The sequence below is a fragment of the Uranotaenia lowii genome, chromosome 2 (assembly GCF_029784155.1).
Source record: "Uranotaenia lowii strain MFRU-FL chromosome 2, ASM2978415v1, whole genome shotgun sequence".
Classification (NCBI taxonomy): domain Eukaryota; kingdom Metazoa; phylum Arthropoda; class Insecta; order Diptera; family Culicidae; genus Uranotaenia; species Uranotaenia lowii.
Genome location: NC_073692.1, coordinates 217,594,303 through 217,612,420, shown reverse-complemented (window position 1 = coordinate 217,612,420; position 18,118 = coordinate 217,594,303). Strand labels below are relative to the sequence as shown.

General features: G+C 35.7%; 2 protein-coding genes across 3 annotated transcripts in view; one reads left to right on the top strand and one right to left on the bottom strand.

The window, feature by feature from the left end:
* LOC129745479 (N(6)-adenine-specific methyltransferase METTL4) overlaps window positions 1–18,118 on the bottom strand; it is a 39,865-nt gene that overhangs the window by 15,858 nt on the left and 5,889 nt on the right. The gene's annotated exons all lie outside the window — the stretch shown is intronic.
* LOC129745483 (putative phosphatidate phosphatase) lies at window positions 9,579–17,701 on the top strand. Of its 2 annotated transcripts, none has more exons than XM_055738591.1 (6): window positions 9,579–10,176; window positions 15,587–15,741; window positions 15,811–15,975; window positions 16,035–16,105; window positions 16,179–16,476; window positions 16,552–17,701. In XM_055738591.1, exons 1-6 carry the CDS (start codon window positions 10,083–10,085, stop codon window positions 16,717–16,719), a joined length of 951 nt encoding a protein of 316 aa, XP_055594566.1. In that variant the 5' UTR covers window positions 9,579–10,082; the 3' UTR covers window positions 16,720–17,701. The 2 variants fall into 2 exon arrangements, with proteins under 2 accessions (XP_055594566.1, XP_055594567.1); XM_055738592.1 differs by lacking the exon at window positions 9,579–10,176 and adding an exon at window positions 13,091–13,907.

Here is an 18,118-nt window from a genome sequence, read left to right as displayed (position 1 = left end):
AAATAAAACATTTTCTTAAAAATAAAAGACTGAAGTGCCGAAGATTGAAAAAAAAACATTACATTAAATTTTACTTTTAAACTAAAAATAAACAAAATATGCATGCCAATATTTGAAGTATAATTGTAAGAGTTAAGTTTAGAGTTGAAATATAAGTATAATTGAAGTATTCGAACTTGCAAACAGGACACTTGAAATTAAAAATTGATAACTTAGTATTTTTAATTTTATATTTCAAGTCAAAGTAGAATATTTGGAAATCAGTATTAACGAAAAGGATTATTTTTAGAATTCCATTAGAGCATATTTTTAAAACGGACACACAAATATTGGATCTCAGTGAAACTTCATGTTTCTTTGAAGAGATCTAAATTCTACTTAAGACTAAAGCGTACATCTTTCAAGGATATAATGGCTAGCATATTACTAATGCTATCAGCGCCGATGTGGTCTAGTGGATAGGCTGGCGCGAGTCTGGTATTGGTACGCCAGGCGTACTGGGTTCGATTCCCGGTATCGGCAAGAAAAACTTTTGGGTTCGAATCCCATAAGCGGGCCGACAGGTAAGATGTGTTTCATTATATAACTGACTATATAATTGGAATGTTCAATCAGTTGCCAGCTGGCCAGGTATATACACGGATGCCGGAATACCTGTAAGTAAACTAGCCCACCTGATTGATTCGTTCTTCCAAAATATACCTACATCAACACACGCAATACATTCACCACATAACAGTTCATACGAAGCCATGGGGTCCGGGTATGGTGGCGCGCTGCATTGGAGATTTGTCGAATCTAATAATCTAAGGAATGTATGTGAACCCATACTTTGGCAGAAACTGCGGTGAATCCGTGCACCCATGGTGGATTACTAACATACAACATACATACAAGCATATTACTAATGCTAACACCACCAGCCCACAGAAAGAGTACTATGTATGCCGTGACCGAGACTCGATCTCATGACCTCTGGCTTAGAAGACTGAAACGCTATCCTCTAGGCCACGGTCGTGGCAAATATCAATCAAATCAAATCAAAGGAAGCGTTTTATTATTTTGAAAAAAAAAAATACAATTCACTAGTTATATTTTAAATATTGGATTGAGACTTCAAGAAGTAAAATTAAGACTCCACATTGATCATTTTTGGATTCGTTTTTTCCTATAATGTGTGCTTCTCCTGAGCAGTTGTTATTTATCGTTGTTCTATGACTTGTTAGCACTATTTACGACTTTCAGGATCATGGAACACATTTTTATCGTCTTTGTTAGAAATTTAATGTTTGTAATAATTTGTCATCGATTTGATGTCGCAAGCATTAGTTATCTCACGGGATGGCAATATTCCCCTTCTGCAAACGTTCTCAAATTGCAAAGAAAGGAACACACTATGAAATTGATTTGTTTTGTGATCCTGCCTTACAACAACAAAAAAACCGTGATGCACCACAGGTATCGAATCCTTCGGCTGCATAAAAGTGCTTAACTTTTTGTCAAAAGCATTTTTCCCAGCTTGAAGTTCGTTACGGTGCACCAATTTCAGCAGCAATGTTTTATACCCTTCTTTTTGGGCTGCTTCGGTTAGATCACGCCTCTTTTCTCAAGATTCTAGATTCTGTTTAAAAGGCGTAAGATATTTTTCCTGCCAAGAACATCATCTCGGATGATGGACGAGGAATTTATAGTGGAGAAAAAATGAAATCAATGGGACTTGGACAATCATTTATCAGATCATTTTGATGCGTTGTTTTATGACTTGCTTATGCAACAACAAAATTAGACCAAAAGAGGAGAAAGCAAAGTTCAACAAACGGGCCCTCTCCAAATAAGAAACGTCGATAGAAAGATGCGTGAGAATGAAAAAACTTTCTGCAGAGACCTGCTTCTGGTCAAGGTTGAAATCCCAAAAACCATCCCTCAACCTAAGAAGGTGGATGCCGCATTCGGATCCCTTGTATGGGATAATAGATATACCTTTGAACAAGTACACAGGTAAATTTTTGAAAATTGTTTTCTTAGGGGAGGATCTCATTCTTACCCTTAAACTAAGCGTCCGGTTGCGTTAAATCATTTCATTAATATCTAATCCTTGTTTTCCTGTCTGACTGAGGCTTTGTTATTGCAGCAGACAATTTTTCGAATCTTCCGCTTTCTTATGCAAGTACAAAATTCCCTTAAAGTTTCTTTCAAACGTCGTACAGCTCTTAATGGATGAAAAATAGGAAGTTTTACGAATAAATTACCGGAGCGTTTAAAACGTGACAGTAATATTTCCTACACAGTCACTGAAACAACAGCTGTTTCCTACCCTTAGCGTTTATCCGTCCTGTCTGGTTCCTCAACATATTGACCATTTGAGGATACTGGTTGGGGTAACTCCTTATCAGTTGCTTACCTTACCGAGAGTAAGAAGATAAGAGTGAGTAATGCTTTATGGGCTGAGAAGTCATATATTTTAACACTTATGAATCATGTCTGCATTAGTTAACTGAAGATCCTCATTTGTTTAGAGACTGTTGCAAAAAAAAAACAGGAGGCATAATGTAACGTTAGTGTCACTCAACTTGATTCACCATACACGATTTGACACCGGTGCAGTTGAAAGTTAACGGATCATATCAGATCATCACGTAGGTCGCTTGGTATATTTCTAGTCATCAATCAGTCAAACTGTTTCCCGGTTAATTACCAGAACCAGTATTGAGTATTTCCTTTCTCAAGTCCAATCTGTTATTAAATTGTTTCTAAATACAATCAAAAATAAAAAAAGGCCTCTTTTACAGGTAATCTATCGAAACAGAGTTCAAAGTTAAAAAGAATTCTTCAATAAACGATGTTTCATGAATTTCTAAGCCAAGAGCTTTTCATATGGGAAAAAATAGTTTAGAATTCTCTCTAAAACTGAAATACTATTTGATAAATTGATGGCACTCAAACGAGTTGTTGGTCATGACAAAGTGCACAGAATTAGTCCTCTGTGCCAATACTAAAAGAATCGAATTTTGGTCATGGCCCATGGCATGAACGATGTATGATCCAAATATGTATGTATTATATGAGGCCTGGCTCATTTGCTCAAATTTATTTTAAAAATCGACGGATAAACACACATTCGTATTGGAGCAACATTTAATGGGAATAAATATACCCATAATCTATGTAATTATGTTATTTTTTTCTATTTATCTAACTTATTCTCGTTTAGGTTTCTCATCATTACTTTGTTAACTTTATTAGAATGCTGGTGAAATGTCAATGTAGTCTGTTGAGCATTTAGGAAAATTCTTATGAAAACTGACAAAGATATGGATCTCAAAACACAAATCTGAAAGTTTATATATTTGCCAAGGCGGCATCCATAAATTACGTAACGCAAAAAATGCACTTTTTTGACCCCCTCCCCCCCGTATGTCACAAATCGTAACGTTTCGGCGTACCCCCCTATGAAAATTACGTAACGCTGATAATTACCCCCCCCCCTCTTTTCATGTTTTTAAATACTGATTTTCGAAGGTAATAAAAAAATTTAACATACATTTTTTAACGTTCTTTAAACCGGAATCAATATCTATCCAAATCGCTTCTTAGTACTCATTGATGACAACTTTCTGATAAAAAAAATTAATTGACTTATTAGGAGTTGATCTGTGTTTGTTAACTGATGATCTACGTTGTTTACTTTATTTTGTTCAAGGTGCATTACTTGTTATGCAAAATATACTTTACTTAGTATTATTCGTCGGAATAACCAAAATTGCTTTTTTTGAATCAATTGAGAAAATAAAATAAAACTTCTGTTTTAAGATTTGATTGAGTTCTTGGGAGTTAATGTACCTAATATTCGGTTTTTCAACGGTTATTTCACTCATATCCAATGCACATTTTATGGAATCTCTCTCAGAATCTTTAAAGAGGAAAGGTGACAAACCAGTTTCAATCTTGTTGAAGCTTATCTACAAATTTCAAGCTGATTATGGTTTGCTTACTATTATGAATCTAAAAAGCTGCAATTAAACTGAAATTTTGAAGGAAAAAATTGTTACGTAACGATGATTATACCTCCCCCTCCCCTATGTCACAATTCGTAACGCTCGAGCTTACTCCCTCTCCCCCCTAGGAGCGTTACGTAATTTGTGGATGCCCCCCAAGGATTTTTCAATTTTTCCAATAAAAAACGGTTATAAAGATTAAATAACAAGTATTGCGCAGTTACCATAATATGTTTCTCATTAGTTGTTGAAAAAAGGTAAATAAAAACAACTGTGAGTGTTTACAAGTCACACAGTTAACCTAGCGGCAAAATATTATGAAAACTATATTAGACCGAGGCTGATCAATTGGATTGATTGGATTGGATTGGCGGATTATGCAACGGTAAAAGCTCTAAAAATTATCAAAATGGGTCGCTATTCTAGGAAGAGTTTTGCTTTGTCACGTACCTTATGAAATTTCAGCTACTGATGTTAATTATGCTCACCAATTGAGGTGTAAGAATGGTGCAATTCTTAGAAAGCACCTAAATTTATATTATCGTAAGAGCCGAGATATTTATACTCGTTTTTTTTTGACAAAATGAAGAGTGAGAGCTATGTTTCTGTTTAATTACTTCGTGTAAATAAATCATTTAATGTTTTTCGTTTAGTGTTGTACCATATAACTTATGTTTTTATTAGGACAAAATTATTTATTACTGTACGTGACAATTGATCAATTATTATTTCCTGAGTAGCGCTTACACGTAAATGTAAACTTTACATGTTTTCCAGGAAGAAAGCAAACGTAATCGTTATAGTTGAAGTGTGGTGGTCAATTTAGCAGTACATATAATGCAATTGTTTATCTGTTATTTATTTTATTCAATACAATAAATCCCCCTGATTGACGAATTTGTTTTAAATCAAAGTCCAAAAATGTTTAGTTCAAAGGATTAATTCTTAAATAAATCTTTTTTAAATCAAAAGCAAAATTCTTTGATTATAAAAAACAGGGGTTTGGATCAAAAACATGAATGTTTTGAATCAAAATCAATTCTGCTTTGTTTCAAAAGCCTGATTTTCTCGGCGTGTATGCTAGCTAAACCCTAAAAAATCTAAATTCAACAGAAATTATATAATGATTCTAGAATTACAACACAAAATATTTACACAAACAATACAAAGTTTAGAATAATATTTAACAAACGTTCTTCTTGAATTTCAGAATAAGCTAAACTGCATGTAAGCGAAAGATATCATAAGATATAATAGTGTTGATGCTAAATGAGTTTGTAATAGGAATACATCCAATTGCTTTATTAAAGGGTGTTCACGATGAAATTGCCACACTATGAAATAACTTTAAATGTTTGACCGTTGGGTAGAATTCAATGAAAATTTGGGTGGATTTAGATAATAGTGCATTGTTTACATCCTGCAAGTTTTAAAGTCCTGTGATCAAAACTCGTGGAAATGGAGTCGAAAGAACAGCTCGTACGTGATAAAATCTTGCGCATTCATCACGAGAACGAGGATCTCTTGCATCGTTTAATCGCTAAAACGTTGGGAATAGCGAATTCCACGGTGTCGCGAGTGATTAAGCGCTTCGAGGAACGATTGACCACCGATCGGAAGCCCAGAAGTGAAGGAAAAAGTATTCCTTACAACACCAAAAATCACAACCGCGTAGCTGGGGCCTTCAACCAAAACCCGAAGGCCTCCGTTCGGGATGTGGCTGAGAAGTTGCACGAAGTAATCGCGACGAAAAGCAGAATAAGTTCGCCAAAACCCGTGCCAGGAAGTTGTACCTCAAAATGTCAGCATGTCAGCATGGTCAGAAAGTTGAATGCTTCATCATGGACGACGAAACATATGTAAAGGCCGACTTAAACAGATCCCCGGCAACCTGTTTTTCACAGCAAAGGAAAAATTCAGCGTTCTGGTGCATGTCCGCACTCAGAAGATGTCCAAATTTGCGAATGAATTCCTGGTTTGGTAAGCCATCTGCATGTGCGGGAAGTGGAGTGCACCTTTCGTGACTCAGGACACGATGAACCGACAGGTGTACGTGAAAGAGTGCCTCCAGAAGCCTCATGCCACTACTCCGAGGACGTGCTGAAGTGGTTTGCGGACAATAAGCTCAATTTCGTGCCGAAAATGTTCAACCCTCCCAACACTCCACTTTCTTAAACGATGTGAAGGCAGTCGACAAACTGAAGAAAGTATGGGATTACATGCAAAAACGGTTGATTCACAGGTTGTGCAGAATCTTAAGGCCAAGGTGCGGGCATTTGCGTATGGACTGTAAATAAAATACGAGTAAAATGGTGAAATTAAGTTTAATAGGGATTGAAACCTGAAAAATTGATGCAATCGGATGAAAACTCGAATTTTGCGAATCAATTTTGGGTGTGGCAATTTCATCGTGGACACTAGACTGAGTCGATTTGGGGTCATTTTGGAATTTCTCAAACCCTGGGGTCTAAAAAGCTTCGTCTTGGTCTAAAACTCATCCATGATTTTTCGCAGATTTTTTAAGTAACGTTTACATGAGTAAATTTGAACTTTTAAGTTTGTATGGGAAAATTGAATATTTTGTACTATAAAATCAACTTCGTTTTTGTTTCTTCTGTGGAACCGAGCCATCTGACAGTTTTTGTGCCAATTTATAAAATTCCTAAAGTAAATTTTCCGCTGACCAACTTTGTCGAAGACGGTAACTTCGTATCTTGCTAGGAAAAAAAGTTATTAGCTGTTTAACAGAGGTATGTATGTATTTACACTCTTAATTGTAAACAGTTAATTTTTTTGTAATTCGTTTGTTTGAAACGGCTCATACCTTGAGGCTTTAAGGAGCCAAACTCTTTTTGTTTTTTTTTACAATTGTTTGCTTAGGTCTAGATCACTACACTTTTTGGAGAGAATAGGAAATAGATAGGGAAATATGAAAATAAAAAGAATTATAGACGAAGATCAATAGCTTTTAGGAAAAGGTATATTTCGAACATGTAGTCCAAGTCCATCACAGCTAACACATCCCTCACTGGAACGTCGGGTGGTTTTCCTCGGGCCCGAAGGGAATCTATGAAGTTCGTTTTAGCGACAAGGTGGTCCTCACACGACCAAACAATATGCTCGATGTCATGGTAACCTAGGCCGCAACCGCATAAATTGCTGCCAGAAATATTTATACGATAGAGTACCGCATTCAAGGAATAATGATTGGACATGAGACGGGAAAATATACGAGTAAAATCCCGACTCAAGTCCAATCTATTAAACCAGGGTTTAAGGCTTACCTTTGGGATAATCGAGTGGAGCCACCGACCCTTCTCATCCTCGTCCCATTTGCGCTGCCAGTTGACAAGAGAGTTTCTCCTAGCCAAGAAATAGAATTTGTTGCGATCTATGTTTTTCATGAAAACTCCCTTTTATCGATAAAAACATATTAAGAATCATCCTACGCACCTTTAGGTCATACAGACTTGAAAGATTCCACGTGAATTTCAATTAGCGATTTGAAAAATGTCGAAAATTTTCAAATGCGTTTTTCTCGAAACGTCATAAATGAGCATAGACCCTTTTCACGTGTTGGTACTGAACTGTCCAATGAGAGAAGCAGCAGCCGCAGGCAACGGTTTGCATACATTGAGAGCAAAACTTGCGCTCTGTTGCATACTTTCTAGATGTTTAAAAAGTTAAGTATTTGGCCTAATAGGCCGAATATTTATCTTTAAAATTTATCAAAGCTCAATAAACCTTACTGTAAGGTTTATGTGAGAATTGATTGTTGCTAAAACTTGTTGATGTAACTTTTTAGATTAAAGCTACAGTGGCGTTCAAAAGAGCATTGACAAGCTGCCATCTTTCACTTAGAAAATATTTTTTCATGAAACTTTACACATTTCAGTTCAGTCATCGAACTAACGCTCCACAACATTTAAAGACTGTTCAAGTGTACAATGACTGAAGAAAAGCTACAGCTACAAGAAATTTAAGATTGCTTCACAATAATCACTGTATTTTTCATTGAAAAACTGGAATTTGGTCAAAAGATGCAAAAATAAACAGGCCAAGTTTATATAAATCGTTCTAAGCGGTGCTGGGCTTTCACAAATTTAAAATTTAAACCCAAAAATGTTGAAAACTGATTAGAAACTTCCTACTTTGTTTTAAAAAATCCATTTTTTCAACAGAGTCAGCAGTTAAACACATGTTCAAATGTTTGTAAGAAATTTATCTATCAATATTTTCAAGGTAATTGATGGAAGCATTTTCTTTTTCCAGACAACAGCAGTAACAAAGTTTTTATTAATTTGCAACAATATTATAATAAAACATCAGATACAAACAACTATATTTATTGCTGAATATTGACTGGATTTTAAATAGATTTTTAATTCCTTTTTGTTCGTTTTAATGTTGAAAAGGCAAACTGAATGCGATCACGACCTAAGTTGCGGGGAAAACATTCGTATTTTGGAGAACAAAAATCTGAAATTTTGTTAGTAAACCAACAATTTTGTCACGGAGTTTTTTATTTCGCCTAAATTTTTTTACCGTAAAATCTTTTTGTATTTCGAAATATATATATTTTGTATATCATTTTCATGAAAGATGTTTTAAAACTTTTACTAAATCTGTAAAATCTGTTCTTAAATCTGAATACTGTATTACAGAGTACAGGACAAAAATTCGTTGAAAATTTTACTTCTATAATTTCTACAACCTCACAGCGAAATTCTAATAATGAAATGAAGATGATAAATATTATGATTATCATGAGGATGATGATAGGTTTATGACAAAGGGATAATTTAAAGGCACAATACCATATTTTTCAATCAAAAATGTTGCGTTAATAATTCTGAGCATTTTATGCCATTACTACTGCAATTAGATGAAACTTTTTAATCAATTCGATATGCTTTGAAAAATACCGGTTTTATCGGTTTTATAAATTAAGAATACCGATATACCGGATTTGAAAAAAAACCGGTAAATCCGACCACCCTAATTAACTCCCACTATAAGACCATGGTGCACATGCATTCAAGCGATGATGCAAGAACAAAAATATCTAAGTTCTGGATTATTCCCGCAAATTTCGTATTTAGAAACAGGCACAGAAACGCAAAAAAGGAATTTCTTTTTACCACAAGGTTAACAAGTTATTACATTTTATACAATTTGTAAATTTCAACAAAATCCTACATTTTAAATAGACAACAAACCGCTAAATTCCATCTGAAAATGTGATCATTTTTATATATAGTTGTAGCATAATAAGCCTATCACTATTCAAGGATCGGTACTGACATTGTGAATCGTACGTTTCATGTTATATTTTACTTTTCGAATCTAAGATATAATCAATTTTGAAAGCCTCATTGTAGAACGAAAACAACCAGACCAAACTTGGAAGCAAGTGTCAGCAACTGTATGTTCTGCCACCATCAAACCTATCACATCTATTTAGTTTTCGTCCTGATCCCTTTTGTTCCGCTTTGTCGGTATACCTACACGTTTTTCCCAGGCGGCCGTTAGAGAAACGACAACAAAACGTGCCGGCTCCTAGAAAAGCTCCCGGTTCTCCTCGCAACTGTTCAGTCTAATTTTTCCAGCCTAGCCGCACGGTCGGTTTCTGTTCAGTTGAGATTGGAAGAACGTTGTTGTTTACTATTGCGCGCCTTTTTACTTTTCGTTCGAGTGAAACGTTGCTTTCGGTGGTATTTCTAGACTCCGGCAGACCGGGGGTGTCGGTTGAGTAACTTTCTTACCAACCAGTTGTGATGTCAATGGATCTTTTGAAAATTGGCTTATATTACGCTATACTAGATAGTTGGTACAAATTAAGCGATTATTAAACCCCACGAGTTATCCACAGTGCGCGGAATATAGACACACGATATCGTACCTGGTATCACGTTTCAAGATTAAGCTGCCGCAGATTCTTCGGTCAACAAGCGTACTACTAAATCAACTCAGTGATCTGCTTAAAGTGCAAACAAAATAGTGGCGAAAGTCTAGGACAGGAGCTGGTGGTGGCAGTTTTTGGAGAAGACCCACACTTTGCTCTGCTATTTAGTGTAATTGCGCACGATGGCAGACGTAGAATCATTAAGCCGGTTCGACAAACCGTCCAGACTGAGGATGAGTTTGCCGTCAATTTTTGATGTGACCACTGTTGGATTGGGTAAGGAACGAAATAACATTCTGTGCTATAATAGGTCTCCGAAGTATGTTTTTAGGATAAGATACCCGGGGCAAGGAGGCTTATCAGTTCCGTTATATTTACACAATCGCATTGAGCACGTTTGTTTTGACATTTTCTTCAGCAAGTCAATGGATGGTTTTTCGAGATTATTTTTTGAGCCTGTTGTGAAAGCTGCAGAAAAGACCTAAATTCAAACAATGTTAGAATGCAATCGAATAATCATTTCGAACTTGAGAACTTTACAGCAGCAAATCAATCATTCTAAGTAGATATTCGTGTATTGTAAGTTTTCAGAAATGTAGAGTATATTTTGTAAAACACGTGGCCGAAATCAAAACAGATCAGCATAAAAAGTTTGAGCGAAAAAAAAAGCTTTGCGAATCAGATTATCAAATCTCATGTCAGAATAGGAAATATGTATATTCTGGCATGGTTCAAAATCGAATTCGTAATCGAAAATCTGAATGAATTAGTATCATAATACGGCTATAGAACAGCACCCTTTTAAAGCTCTACTGCATACGAGCCCACATATGAACATGTTTTTCTCACATTTTTTAGCTTAATTCAGTACTTTAAAAATTTTTAAACAAATTAAATGCATTAAAAATTCAACTGCCGTAATCCGAGGTAAGATTGATCATTTTTTTCAATATTTTTCGTTTATTTTTTCTGTTAAGGGGAATGTGGCATGTTTACATATTTTTAAAACCAGTTCTGGACTCCTATGAACGTAAAACATGGTTGCAGAAATTTATTAGACTACCTTAAATTTGATTTCAAAATCGGGTTCGTCTTTGTTTATATTTTGATGCTTTGGGGTAACATTAATCAGTGTCTATTTTGACGGTTTTAACGAGGATACAAAACACCTTCAAAATATTTCAAATACTAGTTTATCAATGGCTAAGGCAGTTCGAAACAATCTCAAATGATTTTAAATAAATCAGGAAAGTTTCGAATTCTTCTTGTTTAGCCCTTCCACCCAATACTCATATAGTGGCGGTTTATATGGCGTTAGAAAGCGAAATTCGACTTCTATTCGTTTAGCCCTTTCACCCAACACCCAAATAATGTGTGGGTTTGATGACGTCAAGGATTATTGATGACGTCAAGCAACCATTTTTTTCCTACTATTTGGGCCCTTTTACTCAATACTCATATTGTAGAGATATTCATAAATCTTCCGATAATTTGAAATTTTCAAAGATTTTTTTTTAATTTTAACTCAAACCCAGCACACAAAAATGCTTAAAAATGGGAATTTTAATTCAAATAGGTGCTACACAGTAAACGAAAATTACCGAGTTCGGTAATTTTTTTACCGAAATCCTAACATGTGTAAATCGTTAAACTGTTCGGTAATTTTTTCGGTAAAAAACAAACGAACATCGGTAAATCGATTCTTCATTTACCGATGTTCGTTTATTTTTTACCGAAAAAATTACCGAACAGTTTAACGATTTACACAGTAAACGAAAATTACCGAGTTCGGTAATTTTCTTACCGAAATCCTAACATGTGTAAATCGTTAAACTGTTCGGTAATTTTTTCGGTAAAAAATAAACGAACATCGGTAAATCGATTCTTCATTTACCGATGTTCGTTTATTTTTTACCGAAAAAATTACCGAACAGTTTAACGATTTACACATGTTAGGATTTCGGTAAAAAATTACCGAACTCGGTAATTTTCGTTTACTGTGTACACATGTTAGGATTTCGGTAAAAAAATTACCGAACTCGGTAATTTTCGTTTACTGTGTATCTAACCTGTTCTGGTTTGACATCTTGATCGAGAACTGTCACTAAGTTTTATGACGGTTTAATAATCAAGCACTGAGTGCTATTATAAAACATGCAAAAGAAAGCCTGGAGCAAATTTCTTAGTTTGTGTTTTATTATAGTTTAAACAGAGTTTTTATTCTTTTAACGAATAGTCACCGTTGATAATAATTTTATGCTAGTTTTAATGGCTTTGCGGTGAACGTTACGACGAAAATTCTTTATAGAAGAATTACAGACTGAAAATTAAATGACGGATAGATAAAGCAGATGCTTAGTAGGAGAAAATTTACAGATGTTGAAAATGAGCCAAGAGCATATTTTATGGAAAGCTTCAAAGGTGCGTTCTAGACCCTTTGTCCCACATCAGTTGAATGGCTGAGAGAAGTAATAGCGAGAGGCGCAATTACGTTCACCCATACATCCAACCCGATGGATTGGTAAAGCACGTGCTTCCCAATCGGACAAGCCTCTCGCTATTACTTCTCTCAGCCATTCAACTGATGTGGGACAAAGGGTCTAGAACGCACCTTTGAAGCTTTCCATAAAATATGCTCTTGGCTCATTTTCAACATCTGTAAATTTTCTCCTACTAAGCATCTGCTTTATCTATCCGTCATTTAATTTTCAGTCTGTAATTCTTCTATAAAGAATTTTCGTCGTAACGTTCACCGCAATGCCATTAAAACTAGCATAAAACAGAGCATTTATAACTTTTTCATAACAACTAAAACAGTGTTTGATAAAAGCTTTATTAGCATTTTCATAACTATCTGAAAACATATGGTCGAAAAAAATATAAGCATTTTGCATGACCATAATTAAACCGTCATAAAACGAGCTGCACAAAAAAAACATAATAAAACCATAATAAAACTTCCTAATGCTAGTTGGTTTGATCTGTGTTACTAGCGAATTCAACTCGATGTAGTCAACTGATATGTAGAGCTACAGCTTGAATATTTTACATTTGACGATTTAGCTGAATAAAAAATAAAAAATAGCCTCGACGAGGAATCGAATTCGATCCTCTGATTATCTCTCCGACAACTTACCAACAGGCCGAATCGTCAGATGTAAACAAGATTAGCTGTAGCTCTATAATACAGTTGACTTCATTGAGTTGAATTCGCTGTTAGATTCTATGGCAGAAAACGCTGATCGTGCCCCGATAAATGGTTCTAGTTATGCCCCTACAGTAACTAAATTTCAGCTTTCGTTAAAAAATTTAAATGCATTTTAAAACGTTTTTGTCTACTTTTTCGAGTTTCGGCCAGTTAGGATACAATGAGGGGCAGTATAAAGTGTCCAAAGTATTTTTTTCAATTTCTTTTATTTTTCTGGCTAAAATTCAACGAAAACACATCGTAATCATTGTTTATTATGTTCTTTTCAATTTTTGTTAATGTTGCGCTGATAAAAAAGAAAGTTTTCCTGATAGAAAAAAACAGTTAATATTCCAAAAAAAAATAGGGGCAAAGTGTTCAGATCAGTACAGCTTCAAAAAATTCAAACTGAAGGCAAACAAGAACGATTTAATAATGGGTATGGCTTCCTTCAGCCTTCAACACCTCCTGCAAGCGCTTCGGCATACTTTTAAAAAAGTTGTGCAAGTGTTGTGGGTCGAGTTCTTCCCACGCATGCTCCAGGGCATCAAAATAAGTATTTTTATTTGTCACACCAGTCTTATAAATCAGAGCATCGAGGATGGCCCACAGATTTTAGATGGGGTTCAGATCAGGACTTTGTGGGGCCATTCAAGGGGTTTGATGCGGCAGGAACGGAAAAATGACTTCGTCAGATTGGCCGTATGCATCGGATCGTTATCCTGCTGTAAAACGAAGCGCTCTTCGAGGCCCGTCTTGGTGAGCGATACCTCGAGGTTTTCCCGCAGGATATTGCAATATGACTCAGCTGTCATGATTCCGTCAATTTTTACCAAATAGCCCACCCCACCCCAAGAAAAGAACCTCCACACCATCAAGTTACCTCCTCCGTGCTTGACTGTTCCTTGGATATGGCGGTCTTGGAGCTCCTCACCCGACTTGCGCCACATATGATCCCGCTTCTTCCGCTCGAAGCTCGAATTTGGATTCGTCGACCCACAACAATCTTTTCAGTACTCGAGCCGTTTATCGACGTGTTCCTTGGCGAACTTGAGCCGCTTAGCCTTGTTCACCTGGCTGATGAAAGGCCTTCTCACTGCAATCTTGCTATGGAACTCCTTTGCATGGATGTGGCGACGGACAGTACGACGCAATACCGAAAATTGGAGCTCTTCCTGTATCTACCGGATCGTTATTATTGCGTTTTTCTTCACTTCAAGAATGATTTTCTTGTCCGTTCTGGTATCTGTCTTGGGCTTCAGTCCTCTTCCCGGGCGATCCACCACCGATCCGAAAGTTTTCATCTTCTTCATGATTTTTGACATCGCTGTCTTGCTGATTTCGTAGTGCTTGGCCACTTCTCGGTGCGTTTGACCGTTATTCACATCACGAACAACAAGTTTCCGGATGGACAACGGAATGGAACCAGAAATTTATGCGTTCTCCATATTTTACAACTTATTCGAATGTAGACACCTGTTTGAATACTCCAGAGCCAAGCCAGTTGTTTATGAAACGTCAAAATACACTAAACAAACAAATTCGAGGGGCCTCGCGATGGAAACTTATCGAAATTATATTGATTTTTGAGTTGGACACTTTGTTTTGCCCATTTTTTTTGGAATATCAACTTTTTTTTTTCTATCAGAAAAACTTTCTTTTTTTATCAGCGCAACATTAACAAAAATTGAAAAGAACATAATAAACAATATTTTAAAAATGATTACGATGTGTTATCGTTGAATTTTAACCAGAAAAATAGAAGAAATTGAAAAAAAAAAAGATAATTTGGACACTTTATTTTGCCCCTCACTGTATAGACTTTCTTAGTGTCTGAACACGAAACAATGATGTAACTCACATATTATAGCTGTTTTCTAAGGTTAAATAATTTAAGTGTTCTCCTGAAATAAATTTTTGCAGTTCAAAGAAGTAATTTGAAATTTATGTTTTAACAGTCATATCTCACAGTTATATCATATACAATTTAAAACTATCTATTTGCTTCGATAAAACATTACTTATTCGCGTATAGTTTGCTTTTTTTTTTCCTTTGATTTTCTTTAATAATATGCATAGTTGACAGGATTTTGAATTGAATATATTTTAAATCAGACGCCGAATTTTGCTAGGTGGCCAGCCCGGATACTTACGGGAGAAGCCCTGGATTGCCTACAGTAATACCAGAGTTTCTTCTTGTTGGACCTCATCCAGTGTGTGTGTTGTTTTTTTTTTAATTGTCTTTGAGCTTAATTATTTAAATATTATTCTACACAAGGAAAAAAGTGAGCATTCCGGCTTCATCTCAGTTCTTCTGAGAAAATTTCGACAAGAAGGAAGACAAAAAGAAAGACACTCTTCAGGCATCCGAGTTTTTGTTTTAAGTTCTGATTTAAATAAAAATTTAGGATCTAAATTTGTGATTGTTAAAAATGTACGTAAATTTAAGCGTTAAACAAAAACATAAAATCTTTTTTTTTTTGTTCCTTCATTTTACAGTCATCTCATTCATCGTCATTTGCAACTATGGATGGTTCCCGTGGGTGACAAAACGTGGCTTTTATTGTGATGATCGTTCGATTCAGCGGCCTTTCACCGGGGATACCATCACCGCAAAGATGATCATCATCAGCGGATTTGTGCCATTGTTTCTGGTGAGTTGAACTTCCTTAAATCGTTACTTCTAACAAATGATTCTAACTTTTTCCTAAAAATGTCAACAGATTTGGCTCACAGAGGCAATATTCTACACTCCCTCGAGCTTGGACTGCACCAAAACGGGACCGGTCCAAACCAGGTGTCGCGAATCGTTCCGCCAAAGCTGGTATTGGTTCAAAAAATACGCACGCGTTTTGATTTTAAAACTGTTGATTGTGGACGTTATAAAGGTAAATAATCGTAAATAAAGAAATTTAACATTTCAAGCATAAATTTATAACTTCTCCAGGTTTTGGTTGGAGAACACAGGCCACATTTTTTGGACACTTGCAAACCGAATGTTGTTTGTGAAGGCAGCGAGTAAGTTTTTAATCTTAAACACGCTGAAGGGCTCCTTGAATACTAATAAATGATTTTATTTGGCTATTAACAGATACGTATCGACCTATGTGTGCACCAATACGGAAGATAAGTCGTACTTCATTCGCGATGCCAGTAAATCATTTCCATCGGGCCATTCTTCGACCAGCGTATATGCTGTCGTGTTCGTGATTTGGTATCTGCAGAGGCGTGTTCCGAAGATGCGCTCCTGCATGGCCTTGCTGCTTTGTCAGACGGCTGTCGGTATTTGGGCCCTCGTCTGTTCTCTATCCCGCATCTTTGATAACCGTCATCATTGGTGGGACGTGCTGGCCGGTTCTATTATCGGACTGATAGCCGGAATTTTAACGGTAAGATTTGAACTGATGGAATTGTTTTCCAGAAAATTAGACGACTAACTTGTTGATTTTTATTTCCACTTCCAGTGTTATTTGGGTTGCCAAAATTTCAATAAAGCAAGGCAAAGGGTTCAAATTACTTCTTACAAGGATCATGACGTGACCCTTATTGGAAACAACAGTATATCCTGTAAAGATGATGGTGTTTTGCACAACACCATAATGCAATCGACACAAACAGGGAACAATTATTGAAAGTATTTTAAGCGGAGCTTTATTAGTTGGTTAGGTTTTTAATTAATTCGTCTAGAAATGATGAAATTTGTACAATATATTTCCTCAATTTAGGGCATGAAAGTTATATTTACATTATGTTTACATGGATTACATTCAAATGATTGTGATATTAGAATGTAAGCTGCATAGATTTCAACCAATAAAGTACTACTTTAAAAAGGCAGCGTTTATTAGAGAGTATTACAAGTTTACTCCAATGATTAGGTTTAAAATTTTAAGTAATCAAAGTTTGTTTTTATCTTCATAATGTTACACTGAGATACAGGAACACGAACCACCCACAACAGCATTTTTGCTCGCGAAAAGCATAACACGCTAAGACGATTCAAATAAATCAACAATCAAACATCTATGCACCAATCTATGCAACCGATAGAAGTCACAATTGAAATCTTTCCTAAAGCTACCTCGAAAGTCCGCTTCATAACGGTCTGTAGAATAAAATGAAATGAGCAAAAAAAAACTATTGGCGTCGGCGTCGCGTCGTTCGTGACATTACCTCAGCTTTAAAACTGGTCTACACATCAAATGCAGCCGTAATCGATTACTGCACTGTACTCAGTACGGATGGTACATGAGAAGAAACATGTAATAATTGCATAACTAAGTGCAGCTACCCTCTCTAGTAACCTGCAGAAGGATTAGCCTTTCTGTGGGGTTTACTTTACAGTTTCTCAAACAGTTTGTCGGAAAAGAACAAAGAAGTATAAAGTTGTCAAGTATGAACCGTTTTAAATAAATTTATTTACCATTTTTAGAAAATTATGTTTGAAAAGCATGCTTTGTACCAACTAGAATAACTGTATCGCCTTTTGACGATTAAAATAGAAATACTTATATGTATGTGTATTAGTTGACATTCTCTAAACAAGATTTCTTTAAAAACCGGAGTCAGAACAACGCGCAGCATTAATATTATTGAAAAAACAATTTTATATCAAATAAAAAAAAATATGAAAAAGTGTGTTTTTTCAATTTGATGACATGAACGGGTGTGGGAAATAAAGTCTGATTTATCAAGATTATTCTTAAGCGTCCTTAGCGAGTGAACTAAGCGGGCCGCTTTTTGTAATTCAGTTTCTTATGTTGAATTCGAGCACCTCGATGTAAAATGTTGACAATTTTGTTGTGTCAACATTTTACATCATATATTGGGTAACCGACTGAAAAAAAACACAATTTTCAGAAACAATATCAGAAGACGATTATCTTATGAAAATTGCTACAAAGCGTTGGAAATTTAAGGTTAGATAGCAATTCGGATCTGTTAAGTTTCAGTCGGTCAATTTCCTCGTGGATTTTCAGACAGTTCGCCGAATGTGTGATGATTTATCGAAATTGTGCGTTTTTACATTAT